The 24,613-nt window shown below is 50.3% G+C and overlaps 2 protein-coding genes across 2 annotated transcripts in view; one reads left to right on the forward strand and one right to left on the reverse strand.

Annotated features, from left to right (window-relative positions):
• Window positions 1–3,494, reverse strand: part of LOC142916609 (uncharacterized) — a 30,110-nt gene extending 26,616 nt beyond the window's left edge. The window contains exon 1 of the mRNA XM_076061755.1: window positions 3,282–3,494. The gene's annotated coding sequence lies outside the window, so the exon portion shown is untranslated. The remainder of the gene's footprint in view (window positions 1–3,281) is intronic.
• LOC142916568 (uncharacterized) lies at window positions 1,712–24,613 on the forward strand. The gene is made up of 7 exons (XM_076061688.1): window positions 1,712–1,732; window positions 8,989–9,609; window positions 12,797–12,897; window positions 20,279–20,315; window positions 21,939–22,122; window positions 23,136–23,242; window positions 23,758–24,613. Exons 1-7 carry the CDS (start codon window positions 1,712–1,714, stop codon window positions 23,989–23,991), a joined length of 1,305 nt encoding a protein of 434 aa, XP_075917803.1. The 3' UTR covers window positions 23,992–24,613.

Raw genomic sequence — 24,613 nt, forward strand, 5'->3', positions numbered from 1 at the left:
ATGTTAAATCACAAATCTTGGGAAACATTAACCAAATAATAATTATGCAGTATTAAACCGAGGGTTATCCAGAAAAGATGAGGCGAAATAAGTCACACACAACCAAGATAAACTGTATCCCATAGGAAAAGACCCTCCCAACCGTCTTTGTCTTCCCGCAGCACGGCATAGCAAAGAATGTAACGCCCAGAGCGAGGGAAATTACTCTTGTATTGCAGGGGGGCATCTGTGTTCCACAGATGAAATGATGGCTTGGGGAGAGACACAGATGGCTTAATAAATGACACACACACGGACACACATACAACTCCCCCCCCACAACACAGAGCGAGATCATAGAAAGTTCCGGTCCTTTGTGAGAAGGCGAGTAGAGAAAGAAATTTTGGCATAAAAAGAGAGACACGGGCAATACATTGCAACACAGCTACCAGCGGCAGAAGACGGCGGTCATCAGCTACCGAAGATGACCAGCTACCGAAGATAACAGCCAGCCACCGACGCAGGAGATCACCGCCGACGCAGAAGAAGACTCCGCAACTCATCCAGGATGGTGAGGCTCGCCGAGTAGCGACATGCTACGCCGTGCGAATTCAGCGCCGTCCGAAGAAGTATCGCTCGAAAATCATTCTGCTCTGGGCGTCGACTCACAAGAGCCACTGCAGTTCGAGCTAAGCTGACCAGAATTCCAGCGTCATCCATCGACGAACGAAAGCATCGTTCGTCGCCAGAGAGCCGGAGCCGGCGCGCACCAAGCAAGGGTGTCAGCTGCCAGCGGAAGAGCTGTGGGTGCTACCTGACGACGGGGTCATCGCGTCGTGCCGACTCTTCGGACTGGCTGCGGACCGAACTCCGGCCGCCCGTGTGAGAGGAGAACCCAGCTATCCGTATGACATGCACGCCGCCACGCATTGCAACGCATCACCTGGCATCTGCTTGACACAAATAATTGATCAACAACACATCCCCACTCAACCCATACCATGCCCACTCAACACATATACACGAATCATTACTAAGAAGACTCATGATAAGTGCGTCAAGTATCAACTGATAACGAAGAACACGGTTGCCATTGGGTTACGGGGAAACGGTCGTGTAGAAGTATTTTTAGTAGTTATGTTTCTTTTTGATTTGCATAAATATTATCAACGAATTCATTGATGAAAACTAAACGTTTAAAAACATAAGTTACGAATTCACACACTCACAGGGAGAACACTGCGTTGAAATCTTCCTTTGATCACAGAATCTGGCCCGTGAATGTATTGAAACCTCAGCCAATTAATGAGTATTTGCTGAAGCAGGCCTACTGCTGCACACCATGGTTTCAACATTTCGTTAACTTACGTAATCTTGCCCATGGATTCATTGCCGTATACGTTTTGCCTTCGGGATAAGTTTCTTTATTGCCTTCGTGTGAATGTCGTTGCATGAATTTTTTAAGGACTTTTATTCCTTTTGATTTAAAGCTTTCGTGACTGCAGTAATTCATATTCTTAGTTCTTTCGGTAAAGTCAGGTTGAAGGGAAACAATAAAATAATAAAATATATATAAAACAATAAAAATTCTCACGACGTTTGTGTTATGGTGGAAACGTCGTGAGAATTTTTATTGTTTTATATGTTTTATTGTTGCCCTTCAACGTGACTTTACCGAAAGAGCTAAGAAGGACTTTTATTCCTATTTGCCGTATATGCTCGTGTTACTCTGATGAAGCAATCGTTTGTTCCGGTACCCAGTAAACAAACGTGATCATTGAGGGTTAAATGTATGAATCCATGAAGCCTTAGCCAATTGATGAGTATTTGCTGAAGCAGGCGTACTGCCACACACCCTTGTTCCAAGACATTTCGCAATTACGTAATCTTGCTCATGAATTAATTACCGTGTACTTTGCCTTCAGGACATGTTTCTTTATTGCCTTCGTATGAATATCGTTGCACGAATTTTTAAGGAGTTTTGTTCCCTATCGCCGTATATGATCGTGTTACTCTGAGGAAGTAATCAATTGTTCTGGTACCCAGTTAACAAACGTGATTATTGAGGGTTAAATGTATGGATCAATGAGGGGAACATCTCCTGGAATACTGTGTTGACAATTTCAAGCATAAGAATTCGCATATTAGAGTGTTAAAGTTTTGTTTAGAAATTAAAATTGCTTAACACAGCAGTGTTTGAGTGTTTATTTCCTAAGTTAATTCTTAATTACAAGAACTGTATCCTGCGGTGAGATTTGAATTTGGAGACCTGAGATAACACACTAATACATAATCAGTAAATGTTAAAGCGAGAATAATTGTATCATAGCGATCGATAATACGAACCTAGACAACAAAGCCGAGCTCAATCTAGCATACTTACATCACACCTGCATAACTTCATACAATTAATTGTATGCCGATTGATGATACGACCCTGGGCAACGAAGCTAAGCCTAATTATCATAACTGTATACATTAGCATAATAGCATGCGTTCGCATAAATTAATACGTCATATCTCCACTTAGCATAATTTATGCACATAATTGAAACATTAACATAACTTTGGATAATTACGCATAAAATTAAATTAAATTTTATTATTTACATCAACATTTTCATACAATAATCCTCAAATTAGTAAAAAAAAATGCACTTACAGTTTAAGGGGTGACTGAAGATTTGCCATCTAACGATCTCTGTATAATTAAATTATTAAACACCTTAGGTGGGTGAACAAATTAAAGATTAAACCTTTAGGCCTAAGGCTTGAGGCCTACTAACATGTTACTAGGCGAAGCTTTCGGCGTGAGAATCCTCTAATTAGTTAAAAATGCACTTACAGTTTAAGGGGTGACTGAAGATTTGCCATCTCACGATCTCTGTAAAATTTAATTATTAAACATCTTAGGTGGGTAAGTAAATTAAAGATTAAACCTTTAGGCCTAAGGCTTGAGGCCTACTAACCTGTTACTAGGCGAAGCCTTCGGCGTGAGAATCCTCTAATTAGTTAAAAATGCACTTACAGATTAAGGGGTGACTGAAGATTTGCCATCTAACGATCTCTGTATAATTAAATTATTAAACACCTTAGGTGGGTGAACAAATTAAAGATTAAACCTTTAGGCCTAAGGCTTGAGGCCTACTAACCTGTTACTAGGCGAAGCCTGAATCCTCAATTACGTTTAACTTATAGGTTAAGGATGTTTCATGAGAACATTTATTACCGGAAGAAATCCGATTATCTATGAAGCTCTTCACCGCCGCACATACACAAAGACACATTTAAACGATTCTTACTTTTTTGGGTGACGATATTCCCCCACGTGCTAAGAGACTCTCTCGCTCCTCCCAAGGCTCTCAGCTCAACGTCGCCTTTCCCAAGACGCCGATTCTGCCGAGTCGAGCAGAGAACTTTAAACTCCTTCACCACGTCCGAGGGGATCAATAACCAACAACCCCCTCAACGTAAAACTTGTTTACAAAACATCGGGCGGTCACCCGTGGGTCAACCCATGTTGAATGGAGGTGGTGGGGGGGTAGGGGTGTAACCCCGTTTACAATCATCCTTGTCAGTAATATTATGATTGTCATTGCTATTTTCATTGTTGTTACAATTATTATAACTATTTTTTATTGCACTTAAAGGTGACTGCCAACCTACCATGGAAGATATCTGACCGTGTCTGAGCCGACGGAGGGGGCCGACGGAGCCGAGGGGGCCAACGGAGCTGGGGGGGCCGGGGGGGCAACGGAGCCAGGTGGGGTCGACGGAGTCGGGGGGGGGGGGGCGACGGAGCTGGGGGGGGCCGACGGAGTCAAGGGGGGGGGCGGGGCGATGGCGCAAGCAGAGGGAGCCGACACTGACTTTCTCACACATCATGCACTGACTCACTCACACCATGCACTGACTCACACATCATACACTGACTCACTCACACATCATACACTGACTCACTCTCACATCATACACAGACTCACTCACACATCATACACTGACTCACTCACACCATGCACTGACTCACTCACACATCATACACTGACTCACTCACACCATGCACTGACTCACTCACACATCATACACTGACTCACTCACACATCATACACTGACTCACTCACACATCATACACTGACTCACTCACACAATGCACTGACTCACTCACACATCATACACTGACTCACTCTCACATCATACACTGACTCACTCACACCATGCACTGACTCACTCACACATCATACACTGACTCACTCGCACATCATACACTGACTCACTCACACATCATACACTGACTCACTCACACAATGCACTGACTCACTCACACATCATACACTGACTCACGCTCACATCATACACTGACTCACTCACACCATGCACTGAATCACTCACACATCATACACTGACTTTCTCACACATACACTGACTCACTCACACCATGCACTGACTCACTCACACATTATGCACTGACTCACTCACACATCATACACTGACTCACTCACACATCATACACTGACTCACTCACACCATGCACTGACTCACTCACACATCATGCACTGACTCGCTCATCATGCGCTTACTCACTCACACATCATACACTCGCACAACCACTGACCCATTCACTCATCATACACAGGTTCACTCATTGTTTGCTGGCTCACTTGCACATCATACACTGACTCACTCATCATGCGCTAACACATCGTGCGCTGACTCACACATCATACACTCACACTGCCACTGACTCGCTCACACATCATACACTCGCTCACACATCATTCACTAACTCACTCTTCATACGCTGACTCGCACATCATACACTCACTCACTCTGCTGCTGACTCACTCACACATCATACACTGGGAGTGTCGTGCTGCCAGCTATGGCTGCAGTTTTTTTGTCGTACGTGTTATGTATATCGTTTATTGTTAAATTTAAATTCACAGTTCCTATGATTACTGTTGTTACATTGTTTTTACAGCTTTATTTTGGTGATTCGAAAACATATGGTTAATCTAAATTGTCTTATGGTTGTTGTTGTTGGCTTGCACCACATTGATTTTAACACACAGCGTTTTAACATGTTTTTTTGCGTGGAATATTTGCTGGTTTATTCCAGAATGTTTCTGTTACGCATTGTCGCTTTAAGATGTTCTGTGTTCAAATTTAGTTTGTTGCGGTTGCACCTGACTTAAGAGCCGCATGGCTCACAGGGCTATACCTAATAAATGAAACTTGAAAACTTGAAACTCTCTCTCTCACGCAAATGCCAGACACAACGCAGATGATCGCCACTGAACGCTGCCACCGCCCGATGTCGACCACCACCCCCGGGTTGAAGTCTTCAAGTGGTTTTGCCCGTGGCCATGGCAACGGGGGCTGCTGGAGGCTCCACGAGGCTTGGAGGTCGTCGTCATGGAGATTAACACTCGTCATCATCATCGTCGTCATGGAGATTTACAAACTCGTCATCATCATCATCGTCATCATGGAGATTAACAAACTCATCGTCATCGTCATGGAGATTGACAGACTCATCATCATCATCATCTTCATGGAGATTTACAAACTCGTCATCATCATCGTCGTCATGGAGATTGACAAACTCATCGTCATCATCATCATCATGGAGATTTACAAACTCATCATCATCATCGTCATGGAGATTTACAAACTCATCATCGTCGTCATGGAGATTGACAAACTCGTCATCATCATCGTCGTCATGGAGATTTACAAACTCATCATCATCATCATCGTCATGGAGATTGACAAACTCATCATCATCATCGTCGTCATGGAGATTGACAAACTCATCGTCATCATCATCATCATGGAGATTTACAAACTCATCATCGTCATGGAGATTTACAAACTCATCATCGTCGTCATGGAGATTGACAAACTCATCGTCATCATCGTCGTCATGGAGATTTACAAACTCATCATCATCATCATGGAGATTGACAAACTCGTCATCATCATCGTCGTCATGGAGATTTACAAACTCGTCATCATCATCGTCGTCATGGAGATTTACAAACTCAACATCATCGTCGTCATGGAGATTTACAAACTCGTCATCATCATCGTCGTTATGGAGTTTGACAAACTCATCATCATCATCGTCATGGAGATTTACAAACTCGTCATCATCATCGTTGTCATGGAGATTGACAAACTCGTCATCATCATCATCGTCATGGAGATTGACAACCTCATCATCATCATCGTCGTCGTCATGTAGATTGATAAACTCATATTCTTAGCTCTTTCAGTAAAGTCACGTTGAAGGGAAACAAAAAAATAATAAAGTATATATTATATATATTTTATTATTGAAGGGAAACAATAACATAATAAAATATATATAAAACAATGAAAATTATCACGTTTCGACCATAACACAAACGGTCGTCATCAGGTGTGGCGGTTTCGCATTTATTTATTTATTTAAACCGGTGTATTTATTTATTTATATTTAAAAAACGCCAGCGCCACGCGCAGCGATTTGGCAGTTTATTTAGAAGGACTAGTCCATCTATTTTCTGAAAAGAGGAGGGGGGAGACGAAAAATTAATGTATGCTGTCTGAAAGCCACTGTAAGCGTGAACAATCAATTAAGACCTGAAATGGTTTATCAAATCTTTCCAATGATTGCTAAGCCAGAATCCATCTTCTCGGTTGAAATTGTCTCTGTGCTTGTATATGTGGATAGCCTCATGAACGAATCTCTCATGGTAGCCAGATGGCTTACAAAGAACCTGTCTTGGAAAAGTCAATGTCATGTGAGCCTACTGAATTATAACAATGATCTGCCACGGCCGAGGTGTTGGTCCTACCGTGTTTAAGGTCTGCTTTGTGTTCACGAATGCGGTCCGAGATGTGGCGTTTGGTTTCTCCAATGTAACTACTACCACAGAGGCAACTTAGTTTGTAGACACCAGGGTACTGTATGTCCAGAATCACATCTTTTACAGACGGAACCAGATCACCGATTTTATGTAATGTGTTGAAACGGACCTGGATCTTGTGTTTATTCAAGATTTTGGAGATCTTTTTTGTGATCCCCGCAATGTAGGGTAAAGTGATGGTTTTGAAAGGCTCCTCAAGAGGGTCCTTCTTCATGGTTTGAGTGATAGCTTTGCGGATTGTATAGTCGGAGTAACCATTAGCCTTAAGAGCTTGGTGTACGTGCTTGAGTTCACTGCCTATGTGTTCCTGGTCGGATATGCATTGGGCTCTATGATACTCTTGATGAGAGAATTCTTCTGTGATGGATGGTGGTGGGAATCCGGTTTCAGATAAGCATCCGTATGGGTAGCTTTCCTGTAGACAGAGTGGCTCATTGAACCATCAGGTCTCTTTTTAATTAGGACATCCAAAAAAGGCATCTTGCCATCTATTTCGACTTCCATGGTAAATCTGATGGCTGGGTGTATGGAATTGATGTGGTCGAAGAATTGGTCTAGAGCAGGCCGGCCATGTGGCCAGATGACAAAGGTGTCATCCACGTACCTTTTCCATAAGGTTGGGTGCAGAATGGCAGTCTGGATGGCGTCAGTCTCAAATTTCTCCATGAAAATGTTAGCTATAACCGGAGATAGGGGGGAGCCCATTGGGGTGCCCTCAGTTTGTTTGTAGAAAGTTCCATTCCATTGTTAAGATGTTCAAACACCAACTAGAAACCTTCTTCAAGGAATCAAGTTCTGCTTTTACCACGTACTTGTTAACATGCAAACAAACATGCTCTGATAATTATATATACAATGTCTTTGAAACTGATCAGCCTACACCAGAGAAGTCCTTCTTGATGGCCTAGTCTCATCCGTTTACAGACCAGAGAATGCTGCGTGGTGACGTCACCACGCTCAGGTTCATCTTCTTTGGTTCTTTCGGTAAAGTCACCACCACGTAGAATGAGAATAAAATAATAAATTGATAAAATAAAATAACACAATAAAATTCTCACGACGTTTTCGGCCACAACACAAGCGGCCTTCATCAGGTGAAGGGACGAGACTGTCTGGAGGACAGCGCTGGAGCGAACACAGCCAAGCTCAGACCGCGACCTTTAAGCTGTGTGAGAAGAAACAGAGCGCATTGACAAAGGAATTAGCATATAATGTAGCATTGAAATAGCTGAGTGATTAGCTTGTGACTGGTCACAGAAATGGCTATGTTAAAGTCAAAGCCTACACATCCACAGAGGCACCCCTTGACAAAGGAATTAGCATAGAATTTAGCATTGAAATAGCTGAGTGATTAGCTTGTGACTGGTCACAGAAATGGCTATGTTAAAGTGAAGACGCTGTGTGTGAAGACGCTGTGTGTGAAGACGCTGAGTGTGAAGACGCTGTGTGTGAAGACGCTGAGTGTGAAGACGCTGTGTGTGAAGACACTGAGTGTGAAGACGCTGAGTGTGAAGAAGCTGTGTGTGAAGATGCTGTGTGTGAAGACGCTGAGTGTGAAGACGCTGTGTGTGAAGACACTGTGTGTGAAGACGCTGAGTGTGAAGACGCTGTGTGTGAAGACGCTGTGTGTGGTGACGCTGAGTGTGAAGACGCTGAGTGTGAAGACGCTGTGTGTGAAGACACTGTGTGTGAAGATGCTGAGTGTGAAGACTCTGTGTGTGTAGACGCTGTGTGTGGTGACGCTGAGTGTGAAGACGCTGAGTGTGAAGACGCTGTGTGTGTAGACGCTGAGTGTGAAGACGCTGTGTGTGAAGACGCTGAGTGTGAAGTCGCTGTGTGCGGAGTCGCTGAGTGCGGAGTAAGCGAAGTAATAGTGGGGAGTGGAGAGACAAAGGTGGCGAGCGAGCCGTGGCGACCTGGATACTGTGGAATGTGGAGGACGTGCTGAGAGTTGTAAATAAAGCGGCGTTCGAAGAAAGACAGAAGTTGTCTGAGTGAAGTCGAACACTACAAGTCTATAGGCGGTGCTTATCAGCTGTACGAAATCTGAGCCTCGCCAAACACGTGATCGCCTATCCGCGCTACGTTTTTCTAAAAGCGCCCCAAGTGGCCAAAAGCGCGCGAAATTTTTTTTCATTTAACGGCCTTCACCACCACCATCACCACCTCCACCTTCACTACCACCACCACCATCACTACCTCCACCACCACCTTCACTACCACCACCTTCACCACCACCTTCACTACCACCACCTTCACTACCACCTTGATCACCTTCACTACCACCACCACCTTCACTACCACCACCACCTCCTCCTTCACTACCACCACCTTCACCACCACCACCACCCCCACCACCTTCACCACCACCACCTCCACCACCACCTCCTCCACCACCTCCACCACCTTGACCACCACCTCCACCACCTTCACTACCACCACCACCACCTTGACCACCACCACCTTCACCACCACCACCTCCACCACCTTCACCACCACCACCACCTCCACCACCTTCACCACCACCTTCACCACCACCACCACCTCTACCATCACCACCACCACCATCACCACCACCATCACCACCACCTCCACCATAACCACCACCACCTCCACCACCCCCCAGGGAGTCGTTATTGCCGGCGTCACCTTGCCACGACAGAGCAACAAGACCCTCAAGACCCCCCCATCCCCTGGACATCTGCGGAGCGTTGCACCGGTGAGTCTGGGGAGACCCACAGACTCACCACACAGAGACTCATAGACTCACCACATAGAGACCCATAGACTCATCACACAGAGACCCATAGACTCATCACACAGAGACCCATAGACTCATCACACAGAGACCCACAGACTCACCACACAGAGACCCATAGACTCACCACACAGAGACCCACAGACTCACCACACAGAGACCCATAGACTCACCACACAGACCCATAGACTCATCACACAGAGACCCATAGACTCACCACACAGAGACCCATAGACTCATCACACACAGAGACCCACAGACTCACCACACAGAGACCCATAGACTCACCACACAGAGACCCATAGACTCACCACACAGAGACTCATAGACTCACCACACAGAGACCCATAGACTCACCACACAGAGACCCATAGACTCATCACACAAATACTCATAGATTCTTCTAGATTTGAAGCTTTCGTGACTGCAAGGATCCATACTCTTTGGTTCTATTTGGTAAAGTCACGTAGGTAAAAAATAAAACAACAAAAAATCACGACGTTTCGGCCACAACACAAGTTGCCTTCATCAGGTGAAGGGACCGGACTGTCCAGATGACAGCGTTGGAATGAAAACAGCCAAGCCCAGGTCGCGTCCTTTAAGCTGTGTGGGAGGAAACAAAAGCGCCTTGACAAAGGAATTAGCATAACAATGAGCACGATGTACGTAGGAGGTACATGATGGACCGGCGCGGGGGTGGGGGAGTTTAAGTAATGTTGGTTTGAAGGGAAAATAAGCAGCTGTGAAAGTTTGGGATACCACTACTTGAAAAAAGATACTGTACCATTGAAAATTAGTTTAATGTTTGGTTTGATTTATAAACATCTTTCCAATGATTGCCTAATTTGAAACCATCCTCTCGGTTGAAATTGTGTCCGTGTTTGTAAATCTGAATTGCCTCGTGAACAAATCTCTGATAAAAAAAAAACCCGTGGTTTTGCAGAGAACCTTGGTATTGAAGAAAACTATATCGTGATCACCCACAGCGTTGTAACAGTGATCAGCTACGGCAGAAGAATTCGTTCCGCCGTGTTTCAAATCTGATTTGTGCTCGCGAATTCGGTCAAAGACATGTCGTTTCGTCTCCCCGATATAGCAATCACCGCAGGTACAACTCAATTTGTAAACCCCGGGGTACTGTAAGTCAGGAATGACATCCTTCACGGATGGGATCAGATCACGGATTTTGTGTACTGTATTGAACCGGACCAGGATCTTGTGTTTGTTTAGAATTTTGGAGATCTTTTTAGTAACACCTGCTATATATGGTAGTGTGATGGTTTTTATCAGAGTATCAAGTGGTTCAACTTCATTGGGTGCTTTCGTGACTGCAGGAATTACTCTTTGGTTTTCTTCGGTAAAGCCAGAACATGCGTTAATTGTGTTTTGACCGACCCTCTGTGCTGCATTATATTGTTTCCAAATTTTTACTAAATCTTGTCCAATTTGATGCACTTCTCCATCTCTCTGTGTTTCCTCTCTCTCTTAAATTTAGCTCTGTCCCATGTGTGTGTCTCTCTCTGTGTGTCTCTGTGCTGGCTCTCTCTGCTTGGATGTCTGTAATATGTGTCTGTGATCTGTACTCTATCACTCTTAACCTATAATTTAGCAATGTTTGAAATAACTTAATCAGCCAGAACATGCGTTAATTGTGTTTTGACCGACCCTCTGTGCTGCATTATATTGTTTCCAAAATTTTACTAAATCTTGTCCAATATCATGTGCTTCTTCATCTCTCTGTGTTTCCTCTCTCTCTTAAATTTAGCTCTTCTATACCTGATGATGATTGCTTGCATTGCAATCGAAACGTCGTATGCTATTATGTTATTTTATATTATTATTTCTTATTTCTACGTGACTTTACCGAAAAAAACAAAGAGTATCAAGTGGTTGTTTCTGTATGGAGGGAGAAACAGCTTGGCGAATGGTACGGTCAGAGTATCCGTTCCTCTTGAGGGCCAGATGTACATGTTTTAATTCACTGGTCAGGTGGTGTTGGTCCGAAATGCAATGAGCCCTGTGGTATAACGTTTTGATGAGAGAATTATTTTGAGCTGGGTGGTGGTGGGAATCAGGTTTCAAGTAGGAATCTGTGTGGGTGGGTTTCCTGTAGACAGAATGCCCCAATGAGCCATCAGGTCTCCTCTCAAACAGAACATCCAAGAATGGCAGCTTGCCATCTTTCTCCACTTCCATGGTGAATTTGATGGCGGGGTGTCTGGAATTGATGTGGTGTAGGAAAAGGTTCAAAGCTGGGAGGCCATGTGGCCAAATGACAAAAGTGTCGTCTACATATCTCTTCCACAGGGAAGGTCTGAGGGTGGAAGTCTGGATGGCGTCTGATTCAAATTTCTCCATGAAAACGTTAGCTGTCACTGGTGACAAGGGGGATCCCATGGGGGTACCCTCATTTTGTTTGTAGAAGGAGCCATTCCAAGTAAAGTAGGTATTGGTGAGGCAGTGCCTAACCAGCGCAGGTGTATCGGGGTCTAGTCCATGTTGGACCAAATTTTCAATTATTTCAATGGTATCGGGAACTGGGACCTTGGTGAACAGAAAGACCACATCGAAGCTGACAAGGATATCGTCAGGGGACAGTACAACGTCTTTGACCATAGAGACCAATTGGGCTGAGTTAAGTACTGCTGAGGTGGTCTTGCCAGTGAAAGGCAGCAAGGTATCTGACAGAAAACGGGCTAGCCTGTAGGTAGGGGAGTTGATCGTTGATACGATGGGTCGTAGTGGGGTGCCTTCTTTATGAATCTTGGGAAGACCATAGAATCTAGGGGGTCTTGCAGCAGAAGGTTTTAGGGAGGGACGTTTAGTTGGGTCGATTAGGGAGGTCGAACTTGTGATGATCTTGTTGGTTTTCATCGCCTTCTGTTGACCAGGGTGGTACTGTGACCCCTCCACAGTCACCTCCACGTGACCCAGCCTTTTGTTGACCAGGGTGGTACTGTGACCCCCCCCCCCAAAGTCACCTCCACGTGACCCAGCCTTCTGTTGACCAGGGTGGTACTGTGACCCTCCACAGTCACCTCCACGTGACCCAGCCTCCTGTTGACCAGGGTGGTACTGTGACCCTCCACAGTCACCTCCACGTGACCCAGCCTTCTGTTGACCAGGGTGGTACTGTGACCCCCCACAGTCACCTCCACGTGACCCCGCCCCCCTCCGCCTGGCAGCCCGGGTTCGGAGTTCAACTCGTCGGCGTGGATCCTGCACCATGTTGACGCTCCTCCTGCTGCTGTGAGTCAATGTTACATTAATCTCCCATAGGTATCAATGTCACTGGTAGAAACCTGGTTATTAGACCACCAGCCCACAGGGGAGTATTGTTGTGTCCATCCGTCCGTCATGCATCCAAAAATGGGAGGGGTGGGGCTGGGTGGGGAGGGTGGGGAGGGGAGGGGAGGGGCTGGGTGGGGAGGGAGGGGCTGGGTGGGGAGGGTGGGGAGGGGCTGAGTGGGGAGGGGAGGGGTGAGGATGACCCTGCTGAGACTGCGGTGCCTGAAATATTGGAAGAAGTCACCCCCTGTGAGTGGCTGGCTGAGGTGCCATCTGTTGAGGAAGTACTGAAGGCGATCCAGAGTCTGAGACCAGGAAAGTCACCGGGCAGAGATGATCTCCCAAGCGAAATGCTGAGGGAGGGTGGCGTTTGTGCACAGACTGCCCTACATGACATCATAACAACAGTCTGGACCACTGTACGGGTTCTGCAGGATTGGAAGGATGCCCTTGTGGTCCCTCTGTTTAAGAAGGGGGACCGCACAGACTGTAACAACTACAGGGGCATCTCACTCCTCAGTGTATTGGGAAAGGTCCTGGCAAGGATTATTCAACATTGCCTTGCCAGGCACGCTGAGGAGAGGCTTGCGTAGCTCCAATGTGGTTTCAGGAAAGGGCGGTCCTGGACCAATGCCATATGATCTGACCGTTTGCTAAAGCAGAGGTGTAGGGAATTCCAACAAGACCTACGTCTCTGCTTTATTGACCTGGTCAAGGCCTATGATACCATCAGTAGGCCTTGGCTCTGGGTTGTTCTTCGTGCTTTCGGAGTCCCCGATCTGCTGCTCATGATCAGTGAGGACCTTCATGATGGTGAGCGTGCCCGGGTAAAACTAGGTGGCCGGGTGTCAGAGCCATTCCCTGTACACCTTGGGGTGCGACAGGGATGTCCTTTGGCTCCCACATTATTTAACATCCATTTTGACCACATAGTTCGTGAAACCATTGATGGCTGTACCAGAGGAATTTCCATCTGGTACAGATATAATGGGAGGCTGATCGATGCCCGGGTGTGGTCAAGGGATGGCACCCTATTGCTCAACCACGTTATGTATGCCGATGATTTGTTAATAGCTGCTCATTCAGAGGAGGAGTTGGAGGCGCTGCTGCTGAGACTGGAGCATGCCACTAAGAGATGGGGCCTTACCATCAGCCCCACCAAAACTAAGCACCTGCCTGGGTATTTTGTACCATCGGACACTCCACCCCCACAACTCCCAATCGAGTGATGGGGCAGTTGTGGAGAGAGTGGAGAGTTTACCCATACCTGGGCAGTGTGCTTATGACCGGCTCCGGTTTGACAGCAGAGGTCTCACTCTGAATCAGTCGAGCGGCATTAACTTTTCATCAGTTGCGTAACGCTGTGTGGAAGCTACCTGGTCTGTCGCTCCGCACTAAGCTTCAGGTCTTCTCGGCCACGGTCATTCCCTCCCTTCTCTACGCTTGCGAAACATGGACCCCCCTAATGGAACACCTTCGCCGGTTAGAAACATTTAGGCTGGCCTGCCTACGATCCATCCTGGGTTTAACCAGACTGGATTGTGTGAGGAGCTCACAAATCCTTGAAAGATCTGGGCAAGGTCCCATCGGTGAGCTCCTCCGGCGGGGAAGGCTACGATGGCTGGGTCATGTAGCTCGCATGCCCAGCCACCGCCTGCCGAAACAGCTTTTGTTCGGCCGGATTGAGGGGGCTAAGCGGGCATGGCACGGGCTAGAGAAGAGATGAAGTGATGTGGTACAAGAGGACGTGGAGCTGAGTGGACTTGCCGATGACTAGTACCAGTGTTGTCAAGATCGGCCTCTGTGGAGGAGGCTCGTGAAGGACGCTACTGGGCAGTTGGAGGTAGTCGCCCTCCAACAACAACGGAGGGCGGAGGAGCGACGCTCAGAACAATGAGCGGAGTGCCGGGTGGCTAAAGCACAGCAGGTTGGCACAGTAGGGGGCACAGGTGATGCATCAGCCAGTCATTTCAGTCAGTCGACCCGTGGCACCTGGGTCTGCCCCGTGACCTCCTGCCCGTGGGCGTTCGACACTTCACGTGGCCTCAGGGTGCACATAGCCTGGCACAAGCGTCGTGGTGACGTCACCGCCACTTAGTGGCGAATGGCGGTTGTTGTTGTGTCGGTGAGTGTGTGACCGAGCGTGTCTTCGTGTGCCTCTGTGCGAAGGGGGCGGTTGCTGTTATTTTATGGATTTGTGGGCATTCGACACTTCACGTGGCCTCGACGTGCACCTAGGCTGGTCCTCGAGCAAGCGAGCAAGCAGTTTGGCGGCACGGCATGGTTCACCGCCTGCGCGGGGCGTCTGGGGCCGGGCCCGAGCGGTGGAGGTGAACGCCAGCGGCACTTGCCTCAACAGTCCACGTAGGCTGTACGTGGGTGTAAGTGTGTAAGTGTGCGCGTGTGTACGTGTGTGTGTGTACGTGTGTGTTTACGTGTGTGTGTCCGGCAAAACAACCCCCTACCTCCTCGCGGTGCCGGACGGGCAACTCTGTCGTGGACAGTGCTGTGGGGGGAGATCCAATTTTGATTGGCTCCTCCCCTCATGGCATATGTGTCCACCACAGGGGCTAAACGGGGGCTCTGGACGGGTGCGAGGGGCTGGTAACCCCTCCACCTTCAATTAATTACCACGAAACCACGAGTTAAACTGAAATATGTAACTAATAAGCTTGTGCCGGAGGCCCCGGGGGGCCAGGCGTCTATGACGTCTCCTGGCCAAACCCCAATTGGCGGAGCCAGGAGATTGAATATCTACCCTCGGGGCTCCTCCAGAAACAACGAAAAGCCACTACAGGTGGCCACGTGGAATGTTTTAACGCTCACTGCGGAGGAGAGGCTGCCACTCCTCTGTCGGGAGCTGGAACGGTACCGCCTGGATCTATGCGGCATTCAGGAGGTCCGGTGGACTGGCTCTGGCTCCTGCCACCATGAGGGGTGGACAGTCCTCTACTCGGGGCAGCAGACTGCCAAACAACAGGATGTTGCTCTTCTTTTGAACAAAAGAATGAAGAGGGCGTGGGAGCGTGGCGGTGAGGTGTGGGAAGCTGTAAGCCCCAGGCTACTTTGGGCTCGCCTTCCCATCAACCGGAGGTGAGGAATGGTGGTCGTGGTTACTTATGCCCCCACCGAAGATGAACATCCGTGGAGGGATGCAGGCAAAGCCGATGAGTCAGATGCCTTCTATGACCTCCTGTCACAGGTGCTGGCTAAAGTGGCCCCTCGGGATAGAGTCATCATGTTGGGTGACTTCAATGCCCGAGTTGGTCATGATACTGGCACCTGGTCTGGAGTGATTGGAGGGCATGGGCCAGATCAGCTCAATAACAACGGTAGGTGGCTGCTAGATTTTTGTGCAGCCCATGGACTTGTAATTACCAACACGCTGTTCCGGCATCGGCGCATCCACACAACATCATGGATGCATGCCGGGTCCAAGCAAGAACATCTGCTGGACTACATAGTGACGGACCAGCGGATGCGAGCCCATGTCCTTGACACCAGGACCTACCGTGGAGCTGATCTGCCCTCTGACCATCGACTAGTCATCTGTAAGATGCGCCTGCCATTCTTCCACTCCGGTGGTGGGTGTACACCCAGGACCCCATTCCGACCTAAAGTGGCCTGGTCTCAGTTATCTGATGAAAGTTGCAAGCGATAATTTAATCATCGCTTGCGGCTGGGATTGGCATCGTCCCCGACTCCTCCTGATGTCGAGGGTAAATGGGCGAGGTTTTGGACTGTGACTCATGCAGCTGCAATGGCTGCTTTGGGTACGCGGTCCAGACCTCCCCAGAGACCCTGGCTGACAGAGGAGGTGTTCAAGATGGTTGAAAAAAAGCGACAGGCCCACTGTCATCGGCTACAGAATCCCATGTCAGAGAATGAGGAGGCTTACCGCAACCTTCGCTCGGAGGTTCGGAGAGCCGTGAGGCGCTTCAAAGATGGGTGGTGGTCGCGGGTTGCTGAGGAGATGGAGTCTGCCTCAGTGGCCCGTGATCACAAATCTCTATTTAACTCCATCAAAAAGTAACCTGCAGTGCCACACCTATTACCATCATTAGGGGAAAAAACGGTGATCCAATCTCCGACCCCCAGGAACAGGTTTGCAGATTTGCTGAGCATTTCTGTGAGGTTCTGGGGGAGGGAAAATCCCTCAGCCAGGAAAACATCGTGGCACAAAGTGAGGATGACCCTGCTGAGGCTGCGGTGCCTCAAATATTGGAAGAAGTCACCCCCTGTGAGTGGCTGGCTGAGGTGCCATCTGTTGAGGAAGTACTGAAGGCGATCCGGAGTCTGAGACCAGGAAAGGCAGCGGGCAGAGATGATCTCCCAAGCGAAATGCTGAGGGAGGGTGGCGTTTGTGCACAGACTGCCCTATATGACATCATAACAACGGTCTGGACCACTGGACGGGTTCCGCAGGATTGGAAGGATGCCCTGGTGGTCCCCCTCTTTAAGAAGGGGGACCGCACAGACTGTAACAACTACAGGGGCATCTCACTCCTCAGTGTGCCGGGAAAGGTCCTGGCAAGGATTATTCAGCATCGCCTTGCCAGGCACGCTGAGGAGAGGCTTGCGGAGCCCCAATGCGGTTTCAGGAAAGGGCGGTCCTGCACAGATGCCATATTTTCTGTCCGTCTGCTACAGCAGAGGTGTAGGGAATTCCAACAAGACCTACATCTCTGCTTTATTGACCTGGTCAAGGCCTATGATACCATCAGTAGGCCTGGGCTCTGGGTCGTTCTTCGTGCTTTTGGAGTACCTGACCCTCTGCTCACGATCATTAAGGACCTTCATGATGGTGAGCGGGCCCGGGTAAAACTACGTGGCCGGGAGTCAGAGCCATTCCCTGTACACCTTGGGGTGCGACAGGGATGTCCTCTGGCTCCCACATGATTTAACATCTATTTTGACCACGTAGTTCGTGAAGCCTTCAATAGCTGTACCGGGGGACTCTCCATATGGTACAGATATAATGGGAGGCTGATCGATGCCCGGGTGCGGTCAAGGGATGGCTCCCTATTGCTCAACCACGTTATGTATGCTGATGATTTGGTAATAGCTGCTCAGTCAGAGGAGGAGTTGGAGACGCTGCCCCTGAGACTGGAGCGTGCCACTAAGAGCTGGGGCCTTACCATCAGCCCCACCAAAACTAAGCACCTGCCTGGGTATTTTGTACTATCGGACACTCCACCCCCACAACTCCCAATCGGTGATGGGGCAGTTGTGGAGAGAGTGGAGAGTTTCCCATACCTGGGCAGTGTGCTTATGACTGGCTCCAGTTTAACAGCAGAGGTCTCACTCCGAATCAGTCGAGCGGCAATATCTTTTCATCGGTTGCGTAAAGCTGTGTGGAAGCTACCTGGTCTGTCGCTCCGCACTAAGCGTCAGGTCTTCTCGGCCACGGTCATTCCCTCCCTTCTCTACGCTTGCGAAACGTGGACCCCCCTAATGGAACATCTTCGCCGGCTAGAAACATTTAGGCTGGCCTGCCTACGATCCATCCTGGGTTTAACCAGACTAGATTGTGTGAGGAGCTCACAAATTCTTGAAAGATCTGGGCAAGGTCCCATCGGTGAGCTCCTCCGGTGGGCAAGGCTGCGATGGCTGGGTCATGTAGCCCGCATGCCCAGCCACCGCATGCCGAAACATCTTTTGTTCGGCCGGATTGAGGTGGCTAAGCGGGCGCGGTACGGGCTAGAGAAGAGATGGAGTGATGTGGTACAGGAGGACGTGGAGCTGAGTGGACTTGCCGATGACTGGTACCAGCGGTGTCAAGATCGGCCTCTGTGGAGGAGGCTCGTGAAGGACGCTACTGGGCAGTTGGAGGTAGTCGCCCTCCAACAACAACGGAGGGCGGAGGAGCGACGCTCAGAACAACGAGCGGAGCGCCGGGTGGCTAAAGCACAGCAGGTTGGCACAGTAGGGGGCACAGGTGGTACATCAGCCAGTCATCTCAGTCAGTCGACCCGTGGCACCTGGGTCTGCCCCGTGACCTCCTGCCAGCGGGCGTTCGACACTTCACGTGGCCTCAGGGTGCACATAGCCTGGCACAAGCGTCGTGGTGACGTCACCGCCACTTAGTGGCGAATGGCGGTTGTTGTTGTTGTGTACGTGTGTGTACGTGTGTGTGTGTACGTGTGTGGGGCAGTTGTGGAGAGAGTGGAGAGTTTCCCACACCTGGGCAGTGTGCTTATGACCGGCTCTGGTTTAACAGCAGGGGTCTCACTCCGAATCAGTCGAGTGGCAATATCTTTTCATCGGTTGCGTAACGCTGTGTGGAAGCTACCTGGTCTGTTGCTCCGCACTAAGCTTCAGGTCTTCTCGGCCACAGTCATTCCCTCCCTTCTCTACGCTTGCGAAACGTGGACCCCCCCTAATGAAACATTTTCGCCGGTTTAGGCTGGCCTGCCTACGACCCATCCTGGGCTTAACCAGGCTGGTTTGTGTGAGGAGCTCACAAATCCTTGAAAGATCTGGGCAAGGTCCCATCGGTGAGCTCCTCCGGCGGGCAAGTCTGCGATGGCTGGGTCATGTAGCCCGCATGCCCAGCCACCGCATGCCGAAACAGCTTTTGTTCGGCCGGATCGAGGGGGCTAAACGGGCGCGGCACGGGCTAGAGAAGAGATGGAGTGATGTGGTACAGGAGGACGTGGGGCTGAGTGGACTTGCCGATGACTGGTACCAGCGGTGTCAAGATCAGCCTCTGTGGAGGAGGCTCGTGAAGTACGCTACTGGGCAGTTGGAGGCAGAGGAGCGACGCTCACAACAAAGAGCGGAGCGCCGGGTGGCTGAAGCACAGCGGGTTGGCACAGTAGGGGGCACAGGTGGTGCATCAGCCAGTCATCTCAGTCAGTCGACCCGTGGCAACTGGGTCTGTCCCGTGACCTCCTGCCAGCGGGCGTTCGACACTTTACGTGGCCTCAGGGTGCACATAGCCTGGCACAAGCGTCATGGTGACGTCACCGCCACTTAGTGGCGAATGGCGGTTGTTGTTGTGTTGTGTGTGTCTGTGTGTACGTATGTGTGTGAGCGGTGGTGCAGCGGTTAGCGCTACGAACCCGGCGACCCGGATTCGATTCCCGCTCACGGCCAACACCGGTGGCGATTATTTGAACCGGTCCTGGGACTCCCCTAGGTCGACTCAGCCTCAAATGAGTACCTGGTACGGTGGGTAAACGTCGCCACTGGGAAGACAAAGGCGGTCGGGCGTTGTGCTGGCCACCCACCCCCTCGTGTGCCTTTCCGGCCTTCATAGGTGCTGCTTGCTAACGGCGCTCGCCCCTACAGTCCGTTAAGGCTACACGGGGGATCTTTACCTTTGTCTTTGTGTCCCTAGGTGTTCGTTGTCACCCGCGCTCTACCTGCAGGTGCAGGTGAGCGAGAGCGCCCGGTACTGACGCACGTGTCCCTCTACACCTGTCCGTGTCCGTGCCGTCAAATCCTTACGCCGTCCCGGGCGAGGGCGTAGATCTTCACGCAAGGGGATCCCGGCTTAGTCTCTGTGATTCTCCACAGAGACCCACAGACTCACCACACACAGAGACTCATAAACTCACCACACAGAGACCCACAGACTCACCACACAGAGACCCACAGACTCACCACACAGAGACCCACAGACTCACTACACAGAGACCCACAGACTCACCATACAGAGACCCATAAACTCACCACACAGAGACCCATAGACTCATCACACACAGAGACCCATAGACTCACCACACAGAGACCCATAGGCTTACCACACAGAGAGACCCACAGACTCACCACACAGAGACCCATAGACTCACCACACACAGAGACTCATAGACTCACCACACAGAGACTCATAGACTCACCACACAGAGACCCATAGACTCACCACATAGAGACCCATAGGCTCACCACACAGATACCCACAGACTCACCACACAGAGACCCACAGACTCATCACACAGAGACCCACAGACTCACCACACACAGACCCATAGACTCAGCACACAGAGACCCATAGACTCATCACACAGAGACCCATAGACTCACCACACAGAGACTCATAGACTCACCACACAAAGACCCATAGACTCACCACACAGAGACCCATAGACTCACCACACAGCGACCCATAGACTCACCACACAGAGACCCATAGACTAACCACACATAGACCCATAGACTCACCACACAGAGACCCATAGACTCACCACACAGAGACTCATAGACTCATTACACAAATACTCATAGACTCACCACACAGAGACCCATAGACTCACCACACAGAGACCCATAGGCTCACCACACAGAGACCCATAGACTCACCACACAGAGACCCATAGGCTCACCACACACAGAGACCCATAGACTCACCACACAGAGACCCATAGACTCACCACACACAGAGACCCATAGACTCACCACACAGAGACCCCTAGACTCACCACAACACAGAGACCAATAGACTCACCACACACAGAGACCCATAGACTCACCACACACAGAGACCCATAGACTCACCACATACAGAGACCCATAGACTCACCACACACAGAGACCCATAGACTCACCACACACAGAGACCCATAGACTCACCACACACAGAGACCCATAGACTCACCACACACAGAGACCCATAGACTCACCACACAGAGACCCCTAGACTCACCACAACACAGAGACCAATAGACTCACCACACACAGAGACCCATAGACGCAGCACACACAGAGACCCATAGACTCACCACACACAGAGACCCATAGACTCACCACACACAGAGACCCACAGATTCACCACCGTCTACGTCCACGAGTCTCCGTGTACCTCCACGAGTCTCCGTGTATCTCCACGAGTCTCCGTGTACCCCCACGAGTCTCCGTCTACCTCCACGAGTCTCCGTGTATCTCCACGAGTCTCCGTCTACCTCCACGAGTCTCCGTCTACCCCCACGAGTCTCCGTCTACCCCCACGAGTCTCCGTGTATCTCCACGAGTCTCTGTGTATCTCCACAACCCCCCCCCAGCTGACCGAGTCCACGTCCTCCTCGGCGAAGTTTGAGCGCCACGTGTTGGAGGCTTCGCGTGTCAGCGACGAGCTGTCGCGGCGCCGCGTGCGCACCTACCAGCTGTACTCACGCGCCAGCGGAGCCCACGTGCAGGTGCTGGGCACACACGTCGTGGCCCGCGGGGACGACGGGGACCCCTACGGTGAGACGGGGCGGCGGGGCCCATAGACTCAGCACACACAGAGAGAGACTCATAGACTCAGCACACACAGAGACTCATAGACTCAGCACACAGAGACTCGTAGACTCAGCACACACAGAGACTCATAGACTCAGCACACACAGAGACTCATAGACTCACCACACACAGAGAGAGAGCCATAGACTCACCACACACAGAGACTCACTACACAGAGACCCATAGACTCATCACACACAGAGACCCATAGACTCACCACACACAGAGACCCATAGACTCACCACACAGAGACCCACAGACTCACCACACAGAGACCCATAGACTCACCACACAGAGACCCATAGACTTACCACACAGAGACCCATAGATTCACCACACAGAGACCCATAGACTCACCACACACAGAGACCCATAGACTCACCACACAGAGACCCACAGACTCACCACACAGAGACCCACAGACTCACCACACAGAGACCCATAGACTCACCACACAGAGACACCCACAGACTCACCACACAGAGACACCCACAGACTCACCACACAGAGACCCACAGATTCACCACACACAGAGACCCACAGACTCACCACACACAGAGACCCACAGACTCACCACACAGAGACACCCACAGACTCACCACACAGAGACCCATAGACTCACCACACACAGAGACCCATAGACTCACCACACACAGAGACTCATAGACTCACCACACACAGAGACCCATAGACTCACCACACATAGAGACCCATAGACTCACCACACATAGAGACCCATAGACTCACCACACACAGAGACCCACAGACTCACCGCACAAAAGTTGAAGCGAAATAAAATTGTATTTTTGCGAGGCTGACACCAAATAATAGTCAGCGTCCACCAACGAAATGACGAGGCCCCTCTCCAGCTGGTGGAGGCCCCTGGCCTGACTCCGGCCCTGCCTCGTCGTCGTAGCGGCCCGCCGTAGATGACTCCGAGCGCGAACGCCACGGTGACGACTCCATCCCTGCTGCAGCGCTGCTCCAGGCCGAGATGGATTCGTTTGGCGGGAACATTCGGCTCCGCGGGGTTCGCACCAAGTACCACATCTGCATGGACAGGAATGGCAAGCTGGTGGGCAAGGTAGGCGGAGGCGACACTCACTCAACCACTCACTCACTCACTCGCTCACTCGCTCACTCACTCACTCGCTCGCTCAACCACTCACCCACCCACTCACTCACCGACCCAACCACTCACCCACTCACTCACTCGCTCACTCACTCACTCAACCACTCACCCACTCACTCACTCAACCACTCACTCACTCAATCACTCACCCACCCACTCACTCGCTCACCCACTCACCCACTCACCCACTCACCCACTAACTCTCTCAACCACTCACCCACTCACTCGCTCACCCACTCACTCAACCGCTCACTCACTCGCTCACCCACTCACTCACTCATCTACTCACTCGCTCGCTCCCCCACTCACTCACTTGCTCACCCACTCACTCGCTCACCCACTCACCCACTCTACTCGTTCACTCGCTCACGCACTCATCCACCCACCCACTCACCCACCCACCCACTCACCCACCCACCCACCCACTCACGTCCTAACCTCCGCCCCGCCCCGCCCATCGCGGGCAGCTGTCCGGGCGCTACCGAGGCTGCGTCTTCAGCGAGCTCTACCTTGAGAACCATTACACGGCGCTGCGGTGCGCCCTGCTGCCAGAGCGCTACGCCGCCTTCGACCGGAGCGGGCGCGCCAAGAACGGCGGGCGGACGACGAGCCGCTGGCTGGTGGCTCACTTCCTCAAGAGGCCCGCGAGGGGCCAATCACAGAGGCCGCCCTCGGCCACCTTCTGGGTGGTGGGGTCGTGACCGCCGTGAGTCTGTGGGTCTCTGTGTGGTGAGTCTATGGGTCTCTGTGTGATGAGTCTATGGGTCTCTGTGTGTGATGAGTCTGTGGGTCTCTGTGTGTGGTGAGTCTATGGGTCTCTGTGTGGTGAGTCTATGGGTCTCTGTGTGTGGTGAGTCTGTGGGTCTTTGTGTGGTGGTGAGTCTGTGGGTCTCTGTGTGTGGTGAGTCTGTGGGTCTCTGTGTGTGGTGAGTCTATGGGTATCTGTGTGGTGAGTCTGTGGGTCTCTGTGTGTGGTGAGTCTATGGGTCTCTGTGTGGTGAGTCTATGGGTCTCTGTGTGTGGTGAGTCTATTGGTCTCTGTGTGGTGAGTCTATGGGTCTCTTTGTGTGGTGAGTCTATGGGTCTCTGTGTGTGGTGAGTCTATGGGTCTCTGTGTGTGGTGAGTCTGTGGGTCTCTGTGTGTGGTGAGTCTATGGGTCTCTGTGTGGTGAGTCTGTGGGTCTCTGTGTGGTGAGTCTATGGGTCTCTGTGTGTGGTGAGTCTGTGGGTCTCTGTGTGGTGAGTCTATGAGTCTCTGTGTGGTGAGTTTATGAGTCTCCGTCTGTTCTTGTTTGCGTTCAATAAAAGTCAACGAATTGGTTG

Source organism: Petromyzon marinus, unplaced genomic scaffold, assembly GCF_048934315.1.
Source record: "Petromyzon marinus isolate PM22_M1 ecotype Great Lakes invasive population unplaced genomic scaffold, UKy_Petmar_22M1.pri1.0 PM_G_Scaffold_4, whole genome shotgun sequence".
Lineage (NCBI taxonomy): Eukaryota > Metazoa > Chordata > Hyperoartia > Petromyzontiformes > Petromyzontidae > Petromyzon > Petromyzon marinus.